Source organism: Fundulus heteroclitus, chromosome 19, assembly GCF_011125445.2.
Source record: "Fundulus heteroclitus isolate FHET01 chromosome 19, MU-UCD_Fhet_4.1, whole genome shotgun sequence".
Classification (NCBI taxonomy): Eukaryota; Metazoa; Chordata; class Actinopteri; order Cyprinodontiformes; family Fundulidae; genus Fundulus; species Fundulus heteroclitus.
The window spans coordinates 15,929,065-15,949,883 of NC_046379.1; the positions used below are offsets into that span (position 1 = coordinate 15,929,065).

A 20,819-nucleotide genomic window follows, 5' to 3' on the forward strand; every position below is an offset into this window, starting at 1 on the left:
AACAGTGGTGGATGAGAAACCTAAACCTAAAGTCGATGGATTTAATACGACTTCATTAACTTCCTGTTGGGACCAACTTCTGGCCATTTTGGGTGCGTCTTTATTCTTTTGTTAATTTTGTTTTCATCAAAGTCATGAGCAACATGAATCACAATCAGTAGATCGCACGTATCAAAACATCCACATTTCAGGAGCAACTTGTGCCAATTTTGTTACACTTCCTGAGTGAACTTGTGGCGTTGATTGTAAAAATGTCCTGCCGCTGCAGAAGGTTACTCTTCTGTTGCCCCCCCTCCCCATCCTGTTTCTGGTTTCTGTATATATTCATAGAGAAAATGTAAGGTTCTACTTAAAAATAGCTAATGTAACTTCCCACAAATTGTTTTTCTATGTAAAAGCTGGCAATTTGGGAAATATTCCAGGTCCAGAAATCAAAATGGAAAGATCTTTTGTAATTAAAGACTTCACTCATTTTACCATTTTCTTTAAAAGTTGTTTCCCACTCTTTCAATCTGCCCATCCACCAACCTGTTCTCATACCATCCTTCCTAGCTTCCTTCTTTTGTCCTTTCCCACAGTTATTTGCAGGTTCCTTAAGTAAAACTTGGCCGCCTGTCAAAGCAGATGCCATTACTTGTGAAATATTTGCTTAAAAGGAGAAATAATTCTGGAGTCTGGAAAAATACAAAATCTGAACATTACCAAAGTGTGGAAACCCTGTTTTTAAGTGGAGCCTTCATTCATCTTTGCCCAAATAGCTGTTTTCATAGTAAATAATGCAGCCACCTCCTGATTTAATGTGTCACGCTTGGTTAAATCACTCATCATATTAGAGATGTGCTGTTGGCAATTCATCTCCATGTAAAATTCAGTTTCTGTCATTAAAATACTGCTTAAATGCAGTGGGTGCTGTTTGTGAAGGAACAGTTAATATATTGATAAATATATAGAAGTACATGGGTTAAACATGATTAATATTGGTAGGGAAAATTAAATTATGCATTCATGTATATACATTTTTTAAGGATGTTTGACTTGCAAGTGAAAATTAGGATGGTGTGACACTTAAAGATCCATTTCTCAAAACAATTCCAGCTTGTAACTCAATGTAAAGCTGGATAACAAGTTAAAAAAAAAGGGCATTTCTGAGAACAGCTATCAAATTCAGTAAATTAAACTAAATGGAGTCTTTGTGGTGACCCGGGTTTGAAGCCCCGTTACGTTAGGAAGGGCATCCGGTGTAAAAAGTCTGCCTTATTCCCTTGAATGAGGGAGCAACCAAAAGGACTTATACAGAGTATTTACAGAGACAACAAAGGATTAAGAAATGCTGTTTAAAGTTGACCGCACTTAAATGTGCTGTTAAAAAATACGTTCTTTCTAACTACTACTGGTATGTTGGTCTCTGTTGTTAAATGATGCTGTTAAAAAGTTTAAAGTAAACATCGGCGGGTCTGCTTCAGTGTGAATGATGTGTACTGGCTTTAACCTTGAGTCGTGTATTATGTTTGCTGGGAAGTGCTGATCTCGCTGGCTCGCGTGGAGAAATTCGGCATACGCTAAACGAGCGTTAATTAGCTGGAAGGGCCCCAGAACGCCCGACTTAAAGCTCACAGTCCTGACTCTGACATCAGTCTCTGCTCGCTGGAGGAGCACGGTCTTGAACCTTTCCCTGCTTTTCATTAGGTGCTGTGGCAAAGAAGCGAGAGCGAGAGCTGGATAATGGCGATAAAAGCCTGCCATTAAATTAGTCATCGTTCTGTCCACTCCACTCAACTGTAACCTTCACCGATCTCCGTTTACTGCCTCCCCTTTTTCTCTGGACTCCAGGACTAAAGGAGTATCGGCACATTTCTTGTGGGCTGTTTACGAGTCCCTGTTACATATTTCAGATTTCTGAGTGGCAGAGCCTTTTCTTTTTCATTGCTTCCTCCTACCAACTCCTCTTATTGAATATAAACGGCATAATGACACAAGAGAAATGCATAAAAATGTTTTTTTTTTTTAAAGGCTTTTCATAAAACAGGACAGTTTTGACTAAAATGTTAGGTCCTAGTTTCCCCGCAGTTGGAGACACGTTCCTCACATTAGCCTTATTCCCCCAAGGCTCTCTAGACCGACTGTACTGAATAAATAAGACATTTAAAATGTATTTACATATCAGATACCTGCCATTTCCACCAACCCACATCTAATGTTTTCCCTTTGCTTTGCACAAACATTTAAATACTGGGTGAAAGGTAAATATAATGCCACAGAAGTGAGATTACAGAGCCATACATCTTATACGCCATGGGATACAATTATTGTTAAGGCAGTACTACTGAGTTTAAATCAGCCCTCAAATAAATCATTTATGAGCTCACGACAATACTTATCCTCATTAACGTGGAATTTCAACACATGTCCATTCTAATAATTGAAAAAGATTGAAAGAAGCCCTTCTGGCTCGACATCTGGTCGGGATGCCGTAAAGAAGTCTCAGGATTCCCCAGTTGGGCCCGTTTAAAAAATATTGTTTTCCATGCTTGCCGAGAGAAATAATTTTTTTTCCAACAGTGCTGAAAAGGCTTTTTTTTTTTTAAATTAGATTTTTGAGAATCACTTAAAAATGATGCCCAGGGTTTATTCCAGCATACCGAACGTCCAGTTTGTTCATCTATTACATGCCGACGGTCCTTTTCTTCCAGAGGATCTGGACTCCCTTTCTTTCCTCTGAGGGGCTGTTATTGCTGATTGAAGGGATCTCGTCTCCTCAGACATCCGTAGAGTCCAGCCCCATTTCTAGTTAATTAATTAGATGAATGAACTCCATAATGGGAGTTCTTCTGCTCCTCGCGAGAATGACGCAAAAATCCATCACACTCAGAAAGAAAGACACCAGGAGGCAATAAAGGGCTCGTTCAGGGAGAGGAATGTTACATTTTAGAAGTCTGTAATAAAAAAAGATGAGGGGAGTTACAGGCCAGACCTAAAAGAACTATGCTGTAAATATGCGTTAATGACTGTGAGTGATTTTAGCCGACTGATTCCTCTAAAGCTGCTCTGGTGTCGTGACAGCCTGTGCTGGAAATGGCTCCTTTGTTACCCAGGTTGGGTCTGGACTCCCTGAGCGGGGAATACAAACCTACCAGAACAGCAAAGAGTCTCTGCACTAGGAGGTTTACTGAAAAGGCCGAGACACATTCCAAAACATCAAATGTACCGCTTAAGCCCATGAAGAAAATAAGGTTTTAAAGAAGCTTACGGTACCATCCGGAAAAGTTAAATGAAAAACTTTCTTGCTAACGGTTTCTGGCTCTGTTTGATCGGCTTTGGTCCCCGGGGGGTTGGTTCTTCTGCAGTCCCTCCACAACCCTAATAACCGTCACCACGTCGCACCGTGACTGAGCGTGGACCCGCCGCTGAACTCTTCCCGCAGTCTCTGCTCTCACAGAACCCGAGGCGGAGCTCGGCCTCATTCCTCCACTTCTTCTGGAGTCCATGCAGCTTCACCTCCGCACCACAGCCGGCGCCGAAGAAGAAAAGGCGGTGCCAAGACGCCCAGAGTCCCTCGGTCCCAGCGTCATCCTGACAGCAGGTAGACTTAAATGGGCCTCGTTGTTTCGATGACGTCTTTTGAGCAAGGAGAAGACTTATTGGCAGTCACACCTCAATGATGTTGACAGATGGCAACCTGTTGTTGTCGTTCTTGGGGAACTGTTGAAGGAAAGAAGAAATGTGAAGCCTCATAAAAAAAAAAAAATTACACTCAACTTTAATGACCATGAGAATGCCTGCTTGGATCAGTAGTTGTCTGCACGGATGAGTATGACATGGGGCTTTGTGATGTTTGTAGAACAGACTGGACCGTGCAAAGGTTTAATAGTATGACAATATGTGTATGCTTTGTTTTAAAGGAGGCACTTTCTTGTAATCTTTTGTGAACAGGATACCTGAGATCTGAACTTTTATGTATTTTTTTCTGAAGTACCTTCCAATCATCCTTGACTGATCTCTTAGATTTGCCATAACAGCATTTAATTGCACAGGGTTGGTGGCCTAAATTTTGAAATATTATGTTTTTAATGAACTTGAGGTGTTATACTCAGAGTCTTGTCTAAATATCTTCCAGCAGGTCAAAGTTGCTCTTTTACAAATTATCATATTTTGCTAATTTGGAAATTATATACATTTTGGAAATAATACATTTTTTTGAATATTGTGTTAAGCTCTCATGTAAAATTGCATAAAAATTATTATACACTGCAGTATTTGAAGCCTTAGACAGAAGATAGTTTTACCTGCCAGGATAGATCGTTTACATTATTGGTCTTTCTGTACCTTGAAGATTATAACGATAGAATCCATTTTTCTTATTAACTTGTCTGATGTTGACTCTCACATTTATGCTGATGATGTGGTTATTTATTGTTCATCTTCACTTTTACAATAATTTAGATGCCTGCAAACTGCTTTTGACGCCGTTCTATCCCGTCTGGCTGGGTTTAACATGGTTTTAAATGCAGAAAAATCAAACTTTATGCTATTTTCAAATGGTACGCAGCTCCCACCTCTCATTCACTTCCTATTAACTGTTCACAGGGTTGAAATCAAAGTTTTCAGGTGCTACAAATACTTAGGTATTCTGATTGTTAAGAATCTATCCTTTAAAACTCACACTGACAATCTGGTTTCTAAGCAAAAAGTTAAATTGGGATTTTTTTGTAGAACCAAAAGTGTTTCGCACCCCAACTCAGAAGGCACCTGATTTCTTCAGCTATTCTCCCCCTGATGGATTATGGAGATCTGCTATTCATGAACGCCTCAGCCCAGCATTTATATACGCTGTTTATCATTGTGCCCTGTGTTTCAGGACTAACCGTATCTATAAAATACATCACTGCACTTTGTATGCTACAGCAAAAACTCTGTCTGTGACTAATCACAGACCATCACTGGCACGTTTTCATCTATAAATGTATTCTTGGCCGTCTTCCTATAATACTTATGCTCACTTCTATCTAGAACTGTTGCCCATTATGGTCTGCGCTCTCAACACATTGATGCAGGTCCCAAAGGTTCGAACTTAAATGGCTGAAAAGGCTTTTAAATTTTCTGCCCTTGCTACCTGGAATGACACACAAAAGGATTTAAAGTTATCATCTCTCGTTACCTTGGGGCACTTCAAATCCTTTTTAAAGGACAGAGACACCAGATCGTTTTGCTTCTGCTACCACCCTAATGTTTAATTATGTGATACCTCTTGGTTATGTGTTTTATGCAGCTGGGTTTGTATTATAGAGGTGTTGTACGTGTTATGCTGCCGTCTTGGCCAGGTCTCTCTTGAGAAAGAGGATTTAATCTCAATGAGTTATTAACCTGGTTAAATACGGGATACATACATACATTATTGGCTGTGAAGCAGGACATGGCTCGCTTTTGATTAGTTGATCAGTACATCATGACAAACCCTTTCCTGGGATTTGTCTGCGTCTGAAGCAGCTGAGTTGTTGGACTCAGTCAAGATAAACCGACCAGAACCAAAACCTGTAAGAAGCTGAATTAGAACTAGGACTAATTACCCTGTTCAGACTTGACTGTGTTAAATATTTTTTGTTTTCACCACAGACAATTCTAGATTCATCTTAATTTTCTTTTTTTAATTTTATTTTAGTATGGTCTGATTCTGAATGCAAAGTAGCGGCTGGCTTGGAAAGATTAACAGCCGAGAAGTCTCTCAATTTAGTTAATATTTGGAATATTTCTTGTTTTCATTCATAAAAAAACCTGTCCTCTCTTAAAGAAAGATTATTGTTGGTATTTTTTTTTTTTTTACTTTAATCATTATTCAATTGACTGTAATCTGATAAGTAAAATAAACCCTAGACTTTAATGGTTACTGGTTTCTGATGGTTTTGCATATAATTCTTGACTAAAGTGTAATTATTTCTTATTTGTATACAATGTATACAATATCTCCCTGCATTATTAAATTTGGAATAAATGTTGTTCAACGGGGAGGAAAGAATCCCCCAGACACATTATTATTTTTATGTTTTAGATAAATCATTAATCTTACTCATTTACATGGCTATATTCAAACTGATGATCTACGTTAAATTTTTAAAGTCCTATCGATCGACAGATCCTCAAACAATCGTAAGATTTCAAAGTTTATTCTTTGTTTTTTTTTCCAACACTAAAAGGTTACAAGAAAGCCTGACTCTTTAGAAATGAAGAATGACTCAAAACCTTTTGCTGCAGTATCAGAAATCATGACTGAATCATGAGAAATCAGTCCTGTTGATGCAGGAAGTGGCGGCCATGCACACAATGCCGCCATGTTTGAGCAGCGTTTTTTTTTTTTTTCTGGCAAGGCCGTGAAGCTGGCGCTCACATGATGCTAAGTGAAAGCTAATGAGGTGTCGGTGGGAAAAGTCTAAAAGTGGCCCGGGACCATTCACCTGGCCAGCGTCGCTGAGAGGGGAGGCACCCGGGGAGAGGAGAAGGAGCAGAGGGGTGGGTTATACCTTACTGCGCAGCAGCCCCCCCGTCGGGTGTTCAGGAGTGCTGCACTCCGAGGAGTTTTTGGCTTTGTCCTTGTTGTTGTTGGGCTCGTTGTCTTTGATTATGTCATACTGACGACAGAAGAGGGCAATCACACCTAGAGGGAGAGATCGATGGAGCTCTCGTTATTCGCCGCTGCAAAGCAATGGTGTCTGATGTGGGCGTGCTAAACAAAGCCCGCTCTCACCTGCCCACATGATGAGTACGACCACGATGATGATGAGCTCTCCTGCCCTCAGCTGGCTCGACTGACCCACCTCCTCCATGGTCACTTCGTCTGAGAAGGTCAGGACGGAAAAGGTCATTGGCCGTAAAAGAAATCTGTTTGCTACAGTAATGAAACAGTGATTTCTCATTAATCATTTTAATAACACAGATTTGCTTTGGGTGTACGCTATTCATCAAAAGAGCTAAGGTCACTTCATTAAAGCCCAGAATAAAAGTAACCCTAAACCTTGTTTTATTGTTGACATATTCATTAATATTCCCCTCACCACAACAGATTTTCTTGAGATTAGGTAATTTCTCTTATACACCATGACCCTCTACAAGTGCCTGTTGGTTTTCATTACCGATCGGCAGCAAGTGCAGTGGCCTCTGTAAAGAGAAGCTGTCTTCGTATGTGTGGTAACACAACACCGTGGAGGAAAGACTTCATTAGTGATCTTAGAGAAGCAATGTGTGTGTTAAAACAAATTACGCTCCATAATCCTACAGTGTGAGATATTATTCACAAGTTGAAACATTTACAGCAGTTCCCAAGGTCACATTGTTCTGTGCTCTGAAAAAAACATAAAGAATAAAGCCTCAAAGCATCGCTGGTTCTAAAGGCCTCAGTTATTATGTGAAGGTTAAGTTTATTAAAAGGCAATTAGAAAATGACTGAGTAAGTTATTTGGCTTATCTGGAAGACAAAACCTGTGCCTCTGAAAAGATTGCGTTATTATTGTAACTTGTCTGAATGAACAACTGGTTGATAAAGTTTGTCAATGCTTGTAGGAAACGAAACGCAACACCTTATAAAAGCTGTCAAGCGCGACGGAGGAGAGGTGGTGAAATGGGCTTGTTTTTGAGCCACAGGATCAATGACTCGCATTTGGTTGTTTTACAACATCTTTGACAACTTTTATAACTGATACTTGGCCTGAACTACAGATGTAATTAAAAATATTATTTCAGTTTTTCAATTCACCAGGAAAAACAGATGTGGATTAATTACTGACACACTGATGTTTTCAAGCCTTTCTAATGATTACGACAATTTTCTGCTAAGACCTAATGAAAAACATAACATTTAAGATTTACATCAGACAAAAAAAAATATACAGAAACATGGACTTAATAAGTGTGTTTGATACCTGCTTAAATGGTATTTTTTTTAAAATTTACTTCTAATCTGACAAACCAGGTTCATTGACCACCTATTCTAATTTACTGAATGTAACCACAATACAACAGGGCAATGATCCCAAATATTGCAGTAGATCTATAACAGGATTACTGAACAAGAAAAGAAGTGAACCTTAAAGTCCATCCAATAAATTATTAAAATGCTATATTGGGACACACAGAACGCTGTGTTGAAAAAAAAAAGTCTCGAAACCTAAACGAAGTGAAGCAACACTTTAATGATGAGTCAAGCAAAATTCCTCCAGAACAATTTGAGAGACCGATAAAGTCGAAGCACAGAGTTTTTGCTTCCTTATGTGGTTTTAGGTGCTATTGAAACATTATGCAAACGTAGTTTTTCCCACACAGCTTCCATTTTAGCTTTATTTTTCTTTAAAATAAATTAAATACTTAGAGTGGGGAATCTGTTGTGGTTTTGTGGAATGTTTAAACCCGGTCATTTTATTATTTCTTAAAAGTGTATTAGGCCTACCTGCTGCTTTTGACAGTGACTATACAGTAGTTGCTAAAAAGAGCCTTTCTGCAGGTTTTCAAAATGTTCACTATTTTGTGATTTTAAATAGTTTTAAACATCAGTCTTTATTTTTTCCTCATGTAGTAATAAGCTAATAGAGTAATGGGGGAAGGTTCAGAATAATTATGGATGTTGATGAATTTCTCTAATAGAGATATTGTGTGTTGTATAAAAACATATGAGAATGAATTTCTATATCTTGGTTTAAAATGATGTGAGAAAAATGTAATTACTTTTGAAGTAATTTGAGAGTGTAAACATAGACGGCTGTTATCTGTCACGTTTACACAAAGCAGGAATGTGTAAACGTGTTTTATGTTGAGAACTGGTCTTGACAACATATGGTTGTATTGGGGAAAATAAAACTGTGGTTCAGCCTAAACTGTCAGATTGTATTCAAATCTAGGAAATGAAATGTCCTTTTTTTTATAGAGACCCCCCCGAGAGTATTGTGAGAAATACTCGCAGACATCATAAAATAAACAAGCATAATGTTTAAACATCTCAAGCCTCAATAATATCATTTGACTTGTAATGATCCTGATTTAGATAATCACACAGGGAAAAAAAAGCTATAAAATAAACAAGGAAAAAAACCAAAGTGAATAAAAGGCGAAACATTTTTCCATTTTAATTTTTTTAAATTAAAGGCAAATATTTTTTCATGTATCAATATCTGAACCAGTTTTAAATTCTTTGTTGCAATGTCTAAGATGATTGCATCATTTTAATCTACTTATTCTCTTTAGGTACTTCCAAAACCTTAGTTCACATTACTCCAAAATATGTGGAGGAGCTCTATAATGTAAATAAACTAAAATACAAGAATTAGGTTCTTCAGCCTAATAACATAGAGAAGTTATAGCCATTACCACTGAGCCTGCCAGCTCCTCATAAACTATTTAGTGTTTTTTTTTTTTTTTTTTGTCTTCAAGCTTCTGTTCTCTGCAGGGATTTTTCCAAGAGTTTTCTCTGCAGCTTCACAGAGTGTCACTGCACACTGTTGTAGAGCCGCTGCCGGCTTTACTGAACTGCAGTACTGTCATTTTATCCAGTTGGGGTTTCTTTGACAGACTTTTTCCAGGCAGCTGCTGTTCAAGGCCCGTATTCCTACTCAAAAGGGTTTTTTAACACCTTTGCAAAATACTTTGAGCAAAATTCTGATATTTTAATGAAACTCTTATAGCTGTCCTTTACTATACACGTTTCTTCAATTAATGGAGTCTCCTCTGGTTTTTGCATTTAGTAAATCGTCTCCTGTTTCCATCTTTAATAGCAGCGGACTACTGCAAAAGGGCAGGCTTAAAACAATCAGGATTTTCAACTAAAGTGTTACTCCCACTCAGATTTAGTGACAAAAAAAAAAGACTATTGCAATAAGACGCCTAGAGATGAAGTAAAGGTGTAGCTTTATCTATGCACTGCGGTGTGACCTGAAGTTTACTGCAACACAGAGAGCTTTCCATCCACTCACACGACAGCAGCGGGTGACATTTGGAGGGCCCAGCGTGTAGGCTCCCCACGCTCCACTGGCTTTTAGCAACAAGCAATTCTGCCAATCGATTGGTCTCTGCTTCGTTCTATTAAGAAAATCAAAGCACAACAGCCCAGGGCACCTGATGCTTTCTGCTAGCCTGCCGTACAAGGCTGACTGGTCACCTGGAACACTTCACCGTTTGCTGCTCGTTTCTTTATTTATTTTTTTTAATCAAACCTGACCGACAGTACATGTCTATTTAAAGAATTAGCTAAGCATTTATGGAATCAAGTATTTGTTTCAAGGTCACAATGGATTATTTTTCCTTATTAGGATCCTTATTAGGATCTTACATTTGTGACCAAATGAAACCAGTTAATGTGTGAAAGTGAAGCAAAGTAGTTGCATTTGCAGCAAATAACAGTGTCTGTATTTGAACTTATGATGCATTTTTTAATTATGGTTTCACTTGGACCTGCTTGCCATGTATCGGGCCGCTTTAGATCGGTTTTAAGTTTTTGAAAACATTTGCATGAATTTATTTTCTTTGTACAAACTCCACAAAAAGTTTGTCTAAATTATTTAAAAATTACAGAGCCCCTGTGGTGACATGGACAGAATTTTTTTTAAAGATGTTAAATCATGGCCACACATTAGTAACGCGTGGCCACGATTTACTAAGTCGTGGCCACGATTTAACATCTTCAAAAAAAAAAAAAATCTGTCCATGTCACCAGAGGGGCTCTGTAAAAAAATACATTTTCTGAAAGGCATTTTAAAGACATAACCTTTTAAAAGTCCTCGTACACACTTCTGCTTAATAGCCCTCTTCATCAAAATATTATTGGTAAAGCAATTCAAGATCAAACCACGCCCATTAATGTTCACCGCATTAATTATATATATATTTTTTTGCTGTTTATTACTTTTTTGGGGTTGCTGGTGCCTATCTCCAGCTGTCAATGGACGAGAGGCGGGGTACAGCCTGGACAGGTCGCCAGACTATCGCAGGGCAACGCAGAGACAAACAGGACAAACAACCATTCACGCACACATTTACACCTAAGGAGACTTTAGAGAGGCCAATTAACCTAAAAGTCATGTTTCTGGACTGTGGGAGGAAGCCGGAGAGAACCCAAGCATGCACAGGGAGAACATGCAAACATGCATATTATCCAGGGTAGGACTTGAACCCAGGACCTACTTGCTGCAAGCCAACAGCACTACCCACTATGCAGCCCTGGAGAAACATTATACCAAAAAAAAACATTTAAATAAAAATGTAAAGTCTGGCCTGCATTGGTACTGAGCCCCATTTACTCTGATACCTCAAAATAAAATCCTGTGTCATTACATTCAGATGACAACTAATTAAGAGTCCACCAGTGTGTAATTTAATCCTTGTAAAAATACCGCTTTTACTTTTATGAAAGTTTGTCAGAGGGAAAGCCGGAACATGAATCAAGAAAAGTCGGCAAGAGACCCATGGTGACTATAAAGCAGGCGTCACCAACAAGGGGGGCACACCTGGCACCAAGGACCACATGTGGTGCCCTCAAGCCCGTTCTAAAACAAGCACAACCCTCCAGTGAGTTGCTTCTAAAATGTTATTTTAGTCTGTTGCTCTACTTTTGTAATCACACTTACATTTATATAGATTTAAAAGTGAGAATATCTAAGAAAAAAAGCATTGCACATATGTTTATTTATTGAGCACTGACTCTTCTTGTTTAAAGATCAGTACTGGTAGCCCTTTGTGTGACACAGTACCGATGAAGTAGCTCTCAGTTTCAAAAAGGTTGGGGATCCCTGCTCTAGAGGATCTACACAGATGCTCAGATGAGATAATCAGCTGACAGGATAACTATTGGTTGTGTATTTGACAGATCTGGACTTTAAGGAAATGTGTCAAGAAGAAAGCCATTGCTGAGTAACATTTGATCGCAGTTTGCCACAAGCCATGTAGGACACACAGAAGATGAACAGAGATAAGAGCAATCATGGAAGAAAACAGGTTAGGTTGAAAGAGACGGGGGTCACCTTCCAGCATGACGACAGCACTGGATGAGTTCAGACCAAATGTGTTAGCATGGCTCAGTCAATGCCCAGACATAAACCTAATTGAAAATCTGTGGCAAAGCTTGAAAATTAATTTTTACAGATGCCCTCCATTCATAACTTAAACTTTATAAATGTGCAAAAACTGACAGTTTTTAGATGTGCAGAGCAGGTAGATGTGCAGCCTGTTGGTCTATCACATAAAATCCTAATCTAATGAAATACATGGAAGTCTGGGGTTGTAATCAGCCATTAGAAAACGTTCAAAAACATTTGCAAAATTGGTTTAGCTTTGCTCAATGAACCAATAAATGGCCGACAATTGATGAATTCTATGTTGCTGTTCAAAGAAAGAAATTGTTTGTCCAACTGAATTTAAGCTTAAATTCCTGAGTGGATTCTGTTTTTTGCACTCTGGCAATTTAGCTAATGTGTCTAAAAAAAAAACATTTACTTAAGCCAAGTCTTCAAGCCTTAGCATAACGATGGAAGTCCTTTGTGACAGAAAAAAACCCTTGCTCCTTCGTGTTTTTTTTTTTACTGCAGGACCACAGAGAGATGTGTCCCATTTATTAGATCCAAGGAGACGGATCAGTCTTGTTCACAGGCAGTGCGTTTTTCAACATTCATGCATCTGGTTTGAGTAACATTCCTGGTGGCAGGATTTAATTGCCATGATTTGTTATTCCCCCTTTATTTACACCTTTCCCCCTGCTCCCATCTCTATCAGTCACATCCTGTTCCCCTGTCTGTCTTTCTCTTAACTCAGCGTCACATCTTTCTGCATTGAATACACGTTATGCGGGGTTCTTTTCGCCTCAGTTTTCTTTCCTTTTGATCTCTTGTATCTTAAACCTGCGATGAAAGATGAAATGAGAAAAGACGGGGAGTAATCTGGCATTTCAGGCTCATCCTTTGCTCCTTGTTCTCAGATCAGTGTCATATGGGAGAACAGGAAGACTGAGCAGCTGAAGGAGCGCAGTGAAAATCTCTTTTATTCTCAGTATGTCTGCCCAGCACGTGGAGACAACAGCTGCACTCAGATCTGCTCTTATTCTATAGACTACACAATAATCTGCTGACCAACTCCACTTGGAGCTTCACAGATTTACAGCACTAGTTATGTGATTACTCACAGTATTTATCATGTCTCTGAGTGAGCTGCACAAATGAGCTTGTGTACATAAACAAGAAACAATATAAGGTGATTCTAAAACATATTAGTTTCAGAGTGGCTATAAAGCCTACCTTCTCCTTGGGAAAATGACAAGTTTTTGTAATTTAAAACAATAAAGTATGAATTAATTCAGATGTTTTCACACTTTTAGTGTGGTATAGCCTGTATTTTTCAACTAAAAACAATTGTTACTGAGGGAAATTTAAGAACATTAAAAGGTACCAATAGCCTGGCTGGATTAGTGTGCCTGACCTGATATGGTTTGGAGGATGTTTTGATTACCTTATAGACATTCTGATGAACTTGAGCTGTGCTAGGATGTTATTGACATTTGCTCATTTGCATCCTGTAGATAAACCCGCATTTTGCCGAAAGGTTACAATAGATTAAACTAATCTCATTGTACAAAGGTATCAGCGAGGAGAAGCGCACACAAAAATCCCCTGTATTGTGTTAAGATGACACAATAGATAATTAGAGATGATGTCGGACAACAGCTACTTTATTAAAATGGGATATTTCTTCTCAACCGGTGAAAATGTGAGACTGGAACTGTTCATGGGGGCTGTCAAGAGATGGAAAGCAACATTGAAGGAGCTGCAGTCCTCCGTGCTCTACCTATGTCTGCTCTAAGGACAAGGCCTGAAATACAGAAGCCCATTCTTCCAAATAAAACCTCCAAACTTGTCTAAAGTCTTTCAAACCTTGAGGAACAATGTGTTATTTTGAAGAAACTACACTTTTTGGACTGAAATCCGAAAAGTATGTCTGGGAAAAAAAACCCTAGCAAAAAACATCATCAAAGGAACAACAATACCCAAAGCGAAACATGGTGGAGGCAGCAGCATCATGACCTGGGGGTACTTTTCATGAGATCGAACTAGACTTTCTGTAAAGATGGATGAAGTTATGAGCAGTTCTGAATAACAGCCGTTTTGACCCCAAACCCTCAGGTGTCTTGCTAGAAAACTGACGAGGAAAATGCTTTTTTATTTGCCAGCGTCACAGTGAGCCCAAACATGAATGAAAACAAACAAAATAATAGATTCATGAGAGGTTTGCAATAACCGAGTCAAAGTTCAAGGCTAAGTCTTACAGAAAATCCATGAAGTTACCCAAAGAGGGCTGTGGACAAGACACGTCTTCACGATCTGAGAGATTTAGGGAGTCTTTGCAAGGCAGAGCGGGCAAATATTAACAAGTCCACACGTGGGATACTGATGGACTGAATTTGGAAAAATCACTTGTTTAAGGGTTTGCACACTAAGCCAACCAGGTTATAGCATCTTATTTATCTTTTAATCTTTAGCCTCCAACAGATTTGTTAGTGTTTAGTTAAATTATACAGAATAAACATCACATTAAAGGTACAAAAAGTTTATTTCACTAAAATCTGGCATTTTGACAGAGGTGTGCAGACATCTTCTACCTACAGTAAATATAGTAACCTCAGCATTTCTTTTATCTGCCTTTTTTTTTTTTTTACTTTTTGCTCTTCTGTCTCTATGTACACGTTTCTATCCCTTCCACTCGCATTTGTGCTGGAAAAGTGCCGCACAAAAGAGTTGAGTTGGATCAATGTCTCAGTCATTTCTAAAATGAACATGGCTTTGAATGCCACTGTAGCAAGAATTTTTTTAGCAAATTGAATTACAAGATGTTTACTCAAAGAAAACCTGCTCATCTGCCACAACAAAACGCTCCTCTGTTCCAACCCAGTTGAGTTAATTAAACAGACATCCTTGAGAAAGCTCTGCAAACGAGAGAGAGAATGACTGGTACTGAGCCAAACCATGAAGAGGTGGTCTCTGTCGAGGCTCAGCCCTTGATGGTGGGAAAAGCAGTGGTGGTGGAAATCTTTTTAACTTCCCATTGTGCATTGTAGTTATTGTAGTTCGCTTTTTGGGCCACAGATATCACTACTAGCTTGTGTTAGAATGCAGAAATGTTTAATCTGGACGGAGACAAATCAGCTCTGTGAATGTTTCACTTAATCCTGAATTCAGGGGTTTTAGCTTTCAGTTAGTGGAAATGCATCTTTCTTTCTTTTCTGTTGCAATGATTTATTACTGCAAATGGGATTTGGTAATAGTTCAAACTTTTAACCGGATGAACACACAGTCTCCAGTCAATAAATACAGGTTCAGTTGCTGAATTTTTATGTGCAGGCAGATTATTTACTAAATTACTCATGTCAATTATTACATGGGAATTATATGATTTACTGGAATAAGGCTGTAATATTTTGTGAAAACAAGCCAAAAATACTGCCTAAGACCAAATCTGTTTAACAATGAGTCCCAAACCGTGTTTATAAGATATTATTTACCAATTATCTTGACCAGGGCTCCCTAGAGGAAGAGACGGAGTATCTCTGGGAACTTCAAGAGATACTTCAATCTTATTATTTACTATGAATTAACATTCCTAATATTATTATAACAATAATATATTATTTTTCAAACTGAGTAACAACTTGTCCAGTTGTGCGCTTACGTGGAGTCTGTTTTGTGTGTTTGTTAGATGGAACAATAGTTTATGCTGGGCTTGTTTATTTTTAGCAGATATTGTTTTTCACCGTCATTTTGAGTTGCTGGTGTTACAGATAAGTTTTGTCTATATTGTTTTAGACAGTGGCTTTCTTCTATATCCAAATATTTCGGCTAAAGTCATTGTCTTGTGGTCTGTTTTCATGGTAGAAATATTACAATACATTTGACCCCATCACAAATAAGTGCCAAGCTTGATTATGAAGCATTTGATTTACCTCGAAATTAGAACATTAATCTATAAATGACCTTGATCTCAGGTTCCCTCTGGTTGTGGGAAAACCAGCAGCATTTTCTATATGTTATGGTAAGTGACTAGGCTTACCACAATTAGCAAAATAAGCAAAAATGTTCTCTCTATTACAAAAATAAGTAATTAAATAAAATTAAGGAACTTAATGACTGTTGCATGTAGTACAGTAATTTCTGTCATGCCTTTTTAATAAAATAAACATTACAAATGTAATTAAACAGTTCATTACTTCCAAAGGGTTCTATGTTTGGGACAGATTTCCAACTTCAAGGTTCTGTTTGAAGTCACAGAACCTGTCTGGTCTGTTCCTCCAGTTTCATCTAAGAAGTTATGGTTTACCATTAGTCTGCTGGAAACCTCTTTGAAACTTCTCTTCATCGTTTGCTCTTAGTTAGAAAACACAGCCGAACAAATGACGAGTGTTTGCTCTCCGCATCTAATAGCATAAAAAAACATAACAGTGCAGGAAATGGAAAGGACAAAAAAGAAAACAAAATGGCAGTGGTCTTTTCTAAAGCCTCCACCGAGATAGTCTGAATAATCCAAACAATAAAAACTAGAGCAATCCCTGTTCAATTGATCATAAATTTGTTGCACACAAGAAAATGAAAAAATAAAATCTTTCACAGAAGGGCTGTCTTTTGCTACGAGGGAATAGTCATTCCAAAATGTAGCTGCTCTGTGTTGAACTGAGACCTGATCTCTGCTGGGAGATGGAGCGATGAACTGTGACATGTTGGATTAGAATTAATCTGCAAATTTGACTTGAAATAAGTGATGAAATGTCTGGGTATATTTCCTTGACTTTCATAAATCTTGTAAACAAAATTACAAAAACGGGAAAGGTAACTGTTATAGATAGGAAGAATCTGTAGCTCATGAACTAGAGGAGCAAAAGGACACCAATGATCTGATAGTTACAATTCTAACCCAGCATTTGTTGGAAAGCTATTTCCCCAAACTATATTACAATAAGATGAATATAGGTATATAAAGAGTAACCAAACAGTCTTCAGTGATGTAGTGAGTATCTCTCTTTATTATGCTGATAGATTTATGTATTTTTCTACAAACCCAATCAGTACAATCTTTCCATCTTAAGGTCTTTTTTAACGAGCTGCAGTATGTTACTTCTGCAGACATTTTTCTTTTTAGATATTTGTTAAGACTGTTACTATGTCATGACAGTATAATGTGAGACAAATAATCTATGAAAAAAAAAATCAAGTTCCCCTGGCTCCTCCCAGTGGCCCTACTGCTGTTTGCTGAAATAAACCACTCCCGGACAGAAACAACCAATCAGAGCCAGGAGGACCGTCTGGCTCTGATTGGTTGTTAGCAGTGTCAATCACTCTTGTGTACGCACTTCTCACATCCCCTCCCCCGTACAACCCTACCTAGTGTTGAGAAACTGCAGTGAAACAACCTGCTTTACAGGGAATCTGCCAATCTCTTGAGTGGCACCTCCTCAGGAAACAAACACTGGAGCAGCATGGATGGCTCCGCTGCTGGGGAGGAGCTGTGAAGGGAGGGCTTCAGCACAGCAAAGAGCAAGGGGGAGGGACCAGTAAGGTGTGCTTGTTAAAATGTTCAGTTTAAGTCCACATTTTTCTCAAAACTCCCTACTGCAGCTTTAATTTGTGCATCTCAAATGGGAGCATTAAAGGAGCACAGTTTAATATCTGGAAGAAAATTTAATGGTGAATCTTAGTCACCATTTGTCAAACTTTCTTTTTTAGGGTCTGTTTGGGGAAGATTTTAGCTTGATATGGAGAAAACAGATATTTTGCTACAAGAGTTGGTCAATGTGATTGAAATGAATCTGGTTCTCGATAGCTTTTAGTCTAAGGTTTGGATTCAGCTCTTAAACTGGATCATTCTGGATGGGTTTGCTTGTTATTTACTACTGGGAATTTTCTCTATATAACTCTGTTGGTTGGTGTTCCACAGGGCTTTGTTCTTTGCCTCATCTTATTTGTGCTTTGTTTATCTTTTAAAGTACTTCAAGGACATATTTTAACACTGCTATGCAAATAATAATTCTTTATCATGTTTAAATTATATTGTTTTCTCAAATGCTTCTCACATACCCACTACCTATTTATCTTGCATCAATGAAGATAATAAAATATTGTTCATATTCTTATTGTTTAGATTTTTCTGATCTTTATCAGAAAGAGCTCTGGGCCTCCAAAAATATGTTTTTCTGTATTGAGCATTTTTCCTGGTGTCTGAATCCAGTTTGATATTTTAATATCATGAGAACCCAAGGGCTCATTGACTTTATATTTTTTTATTTTAATATGTAAAATGTGAAAACATTTCTACTTTTATTATATTCTGATGTTTTAAGTACATTTCTCCTACTGCCATTTCATTAGAAGTTAACAAATTTAAGTATATATTCTTTGTTGTCACACCATTTAAAAATTAAACACCAGCCTTCTTAAAAAGATTTTTTGTATGTATTTAACTACATTTCTCTTCATTTCTGTGCTTTTCAGTATTCAGTGTTTTTGGATTGGCGAAAACGGGAACATGTGTTTACACAACACAGGAAGAGATCCAATTCAAAAGTGTTTATTTGCGTTCTGTGCAGTGACTGATTGCTCAAAATTTTCCCCTGCTGCACGAGTAACAAAACGCATTCTATGTTAATTGGGTCTCAGTGGTCGCCGGCACGTCTCTTCAGTGTTAAGCACTGATTGTTTTAATGTTCTACATGTTTTCTGGCAGCCCACTTACTGCCACAGCAGAAGTTCAGACTCCCTCTGGCTCCGAACACCGTGGAGCATCGTGGCAGCTCATATGAGAGATGAGTGTAAATGAGAGGGGGAATAGATGGAGCAGTGCCTCAGCCAAAAGCACATCGATTCTCCACCCCTTACAGCTTCCTTACTACCTCCTCTTTCTGTCTGATAAATGCCTTTCCTTATTTTGGTTTACAGTGGCGCTGTGCGGGGTGCATACTGAGTGGGGCTTGCAGAAAAACATCAATAAACAGTGAAGTATGCTTCCCCTGTTGGGCGTTTTGCTCCTTAGCTGAAGTCAGTAGGGGAGAGATGGAGCAGTCTGTTGTGAAATTTCATTTCATGCTTTGTGTGTCTATTGATTTCTATTTGATTTTAGGCAAAACCTGTCATTGCTTTGTCCAAAGGCCAAGGCCTTTTCGTACTTATGTCCTAAAAAAGGACCAGACAGGATTTTCCACGATTCTTCTAAAGTGTGGATGACCGGAGAAGTGAGTGTATTTGCGTGTGGCTGTTTACTCTTAGAGGCCTGGGTCTCGGCCTCCTTTGGGGTTCGGAAGCGCAGTGGTTCGCTCAGCGGGCTCGATCCGGACATGCTGATGGACTGGACATGCACAATGTAGTCTGTCTCCTCCTCCAAGTCCCATAATGCACAGGAGCGCGTGGTGGTGTTGACTTCCTGGATGAACCGCAGCATACGCACATCTTTCTTCTGTCGGAGGAGGAAACAAAATGGGTTGGTTGATTAGACAAAGACACGAATGAACATGAAATGAGCTTTTTAAAGGTAGAAGGATCCAAGAACAACTGCTGAGTGCCAGGTGGGCTTTTGTGTGGCTTTGACTGGATCATCTCATGTTTGTATCTTGGCAGAGGCAGAGATGTCACCTCGTTTGCAAAACTGATAAACTGGGGGAAAAGATCTCTGCCACTGATTAAAGTGGCACCATCAAGATTTCCAGACCGCATCAACAAAACCGATACAGATGTGGACAATTTGTTGACATCTGTGGTTAGTTAAAAAACTTAACTTAGTTTCAGTTTCAAATGCAGTAGCATACCCTCACAATAAAAAAGTCTAGCCTTTAATATGAAAACATGTATTCAGTGGTGTAAAAAAAAAATCTAATACTAAAATAAAACATTTTGATATTATGACTGGTGCCACAACTGTTGCTAGCCCTAATGATCATTTTAAAAATAAATTTAACTGAAGCATTTGTCACACACACACACACACACACACACACACACACACACACACACACACACACACACACACACACACACACACACACACACACACACACACACACACACACACACACACACAGGGAGTCTAAATAAATACAACTGTATGCCACACTTTTCAGATGTTTCTACATGTGAAAGAGTTTTTGAAAACCTAATTTTCCATCTGCCTCAAAAGGGTGCTCTACTTTGCTTTGCATGATTAAATCCCTCAATAAGACATTAAAGTTTAAGGTTTGATCACATAAAGGGAAAAGGCTTATATTCCTTCTTCTTTTCTGAAACAAATCATGTTACTGCCGAGCAAAAAAAGTGAAACTGTTTGTGAAAAAAATTGTTGTCACTACATGTGAAGCTGAGTAAAATTATTCTTTCAGTAGTGTAAACTCTCTTCTTGTTTTACAGGATTTATGACTGAGAATGAGAAAGCCACAGTGAACTTTTTTGTCTGGTAAACCTCCTTGTGTTGATTTATCCATATATTTTTGTTTATTATCCTGCTGTCCCTATAATGACCCATTTCCATGTTTATTTAAAATTTCCTTGCATTAGAGTTTGTGTGCACTATAAAACGATCCCCACAGCTTTTCCAATTGTCCACCATAGTTCACCGCTATGAGCCATGATGCTTGTTTTTAAACCAACATGAAGGATTATTTCAGGCTGACGAATGGTTTAGTCTTACTCACATTTGAGCTCCAGTTGAAGTCCCTGTAGAATTAAGCAAACTCCATCTTGTTTTTTTTTTGTACCTGTTCTACTATGGTGAGTTAGATTAGTTAGAGAACTTTGGTGAACTAACAGCAGGAAGACCGAGAAACACAACAGACA

At 38.4% G+C, this 20,819-nt stretch overlaps 1 protein-coding gene across 3 annotated transcripts in view; it reads right to left on the reverse strand.

Moving 5' to 3' along the window:
* Positions 1 to 2,585: 2,585 nt before the first annotated feature.
* Positions 2,586 to 20,819, reverse strand: part of fndc5a (fibronectin type III domain containing 5a) — a 45,608-nt gene continuing 27,374 nt past the window's right edge. For 2 of the 3 annotated variants that reach the window (XM_021316186.2, XM_012862090.3), the window contains exons 3-6: positions 19,257 to 19,449; positions 6,737 to 6,826; positions 6,513 to 6,646; positions 2,586 to 3,699 (exon numbers count right to left, since the gene is read on the reverse strand). In XM_021316186.2, coding sequence (XP_021171861.1) covers positions 3,646 to 3,699; positions 6,513 to 6,646; positions 6,737 to 6,826; positions 19,257 to 19,434 — 456 coding nt within the window. In that variant the 5' untranslated portion in view covers positions 19,435 to 19,449 and the 3' untranslated portion in view covers positions 2,586 to 3,645. Of the gene's footprint in view, positions 3,700 to 6,446; positions 6,647 to 6,736; positions 6,827 to 19,256; positions 19,450 to 20,819 lie in introns of all 3 variants that reach the window. The other variant, XR_002428141.2, reaches the window with a different exon arrangement.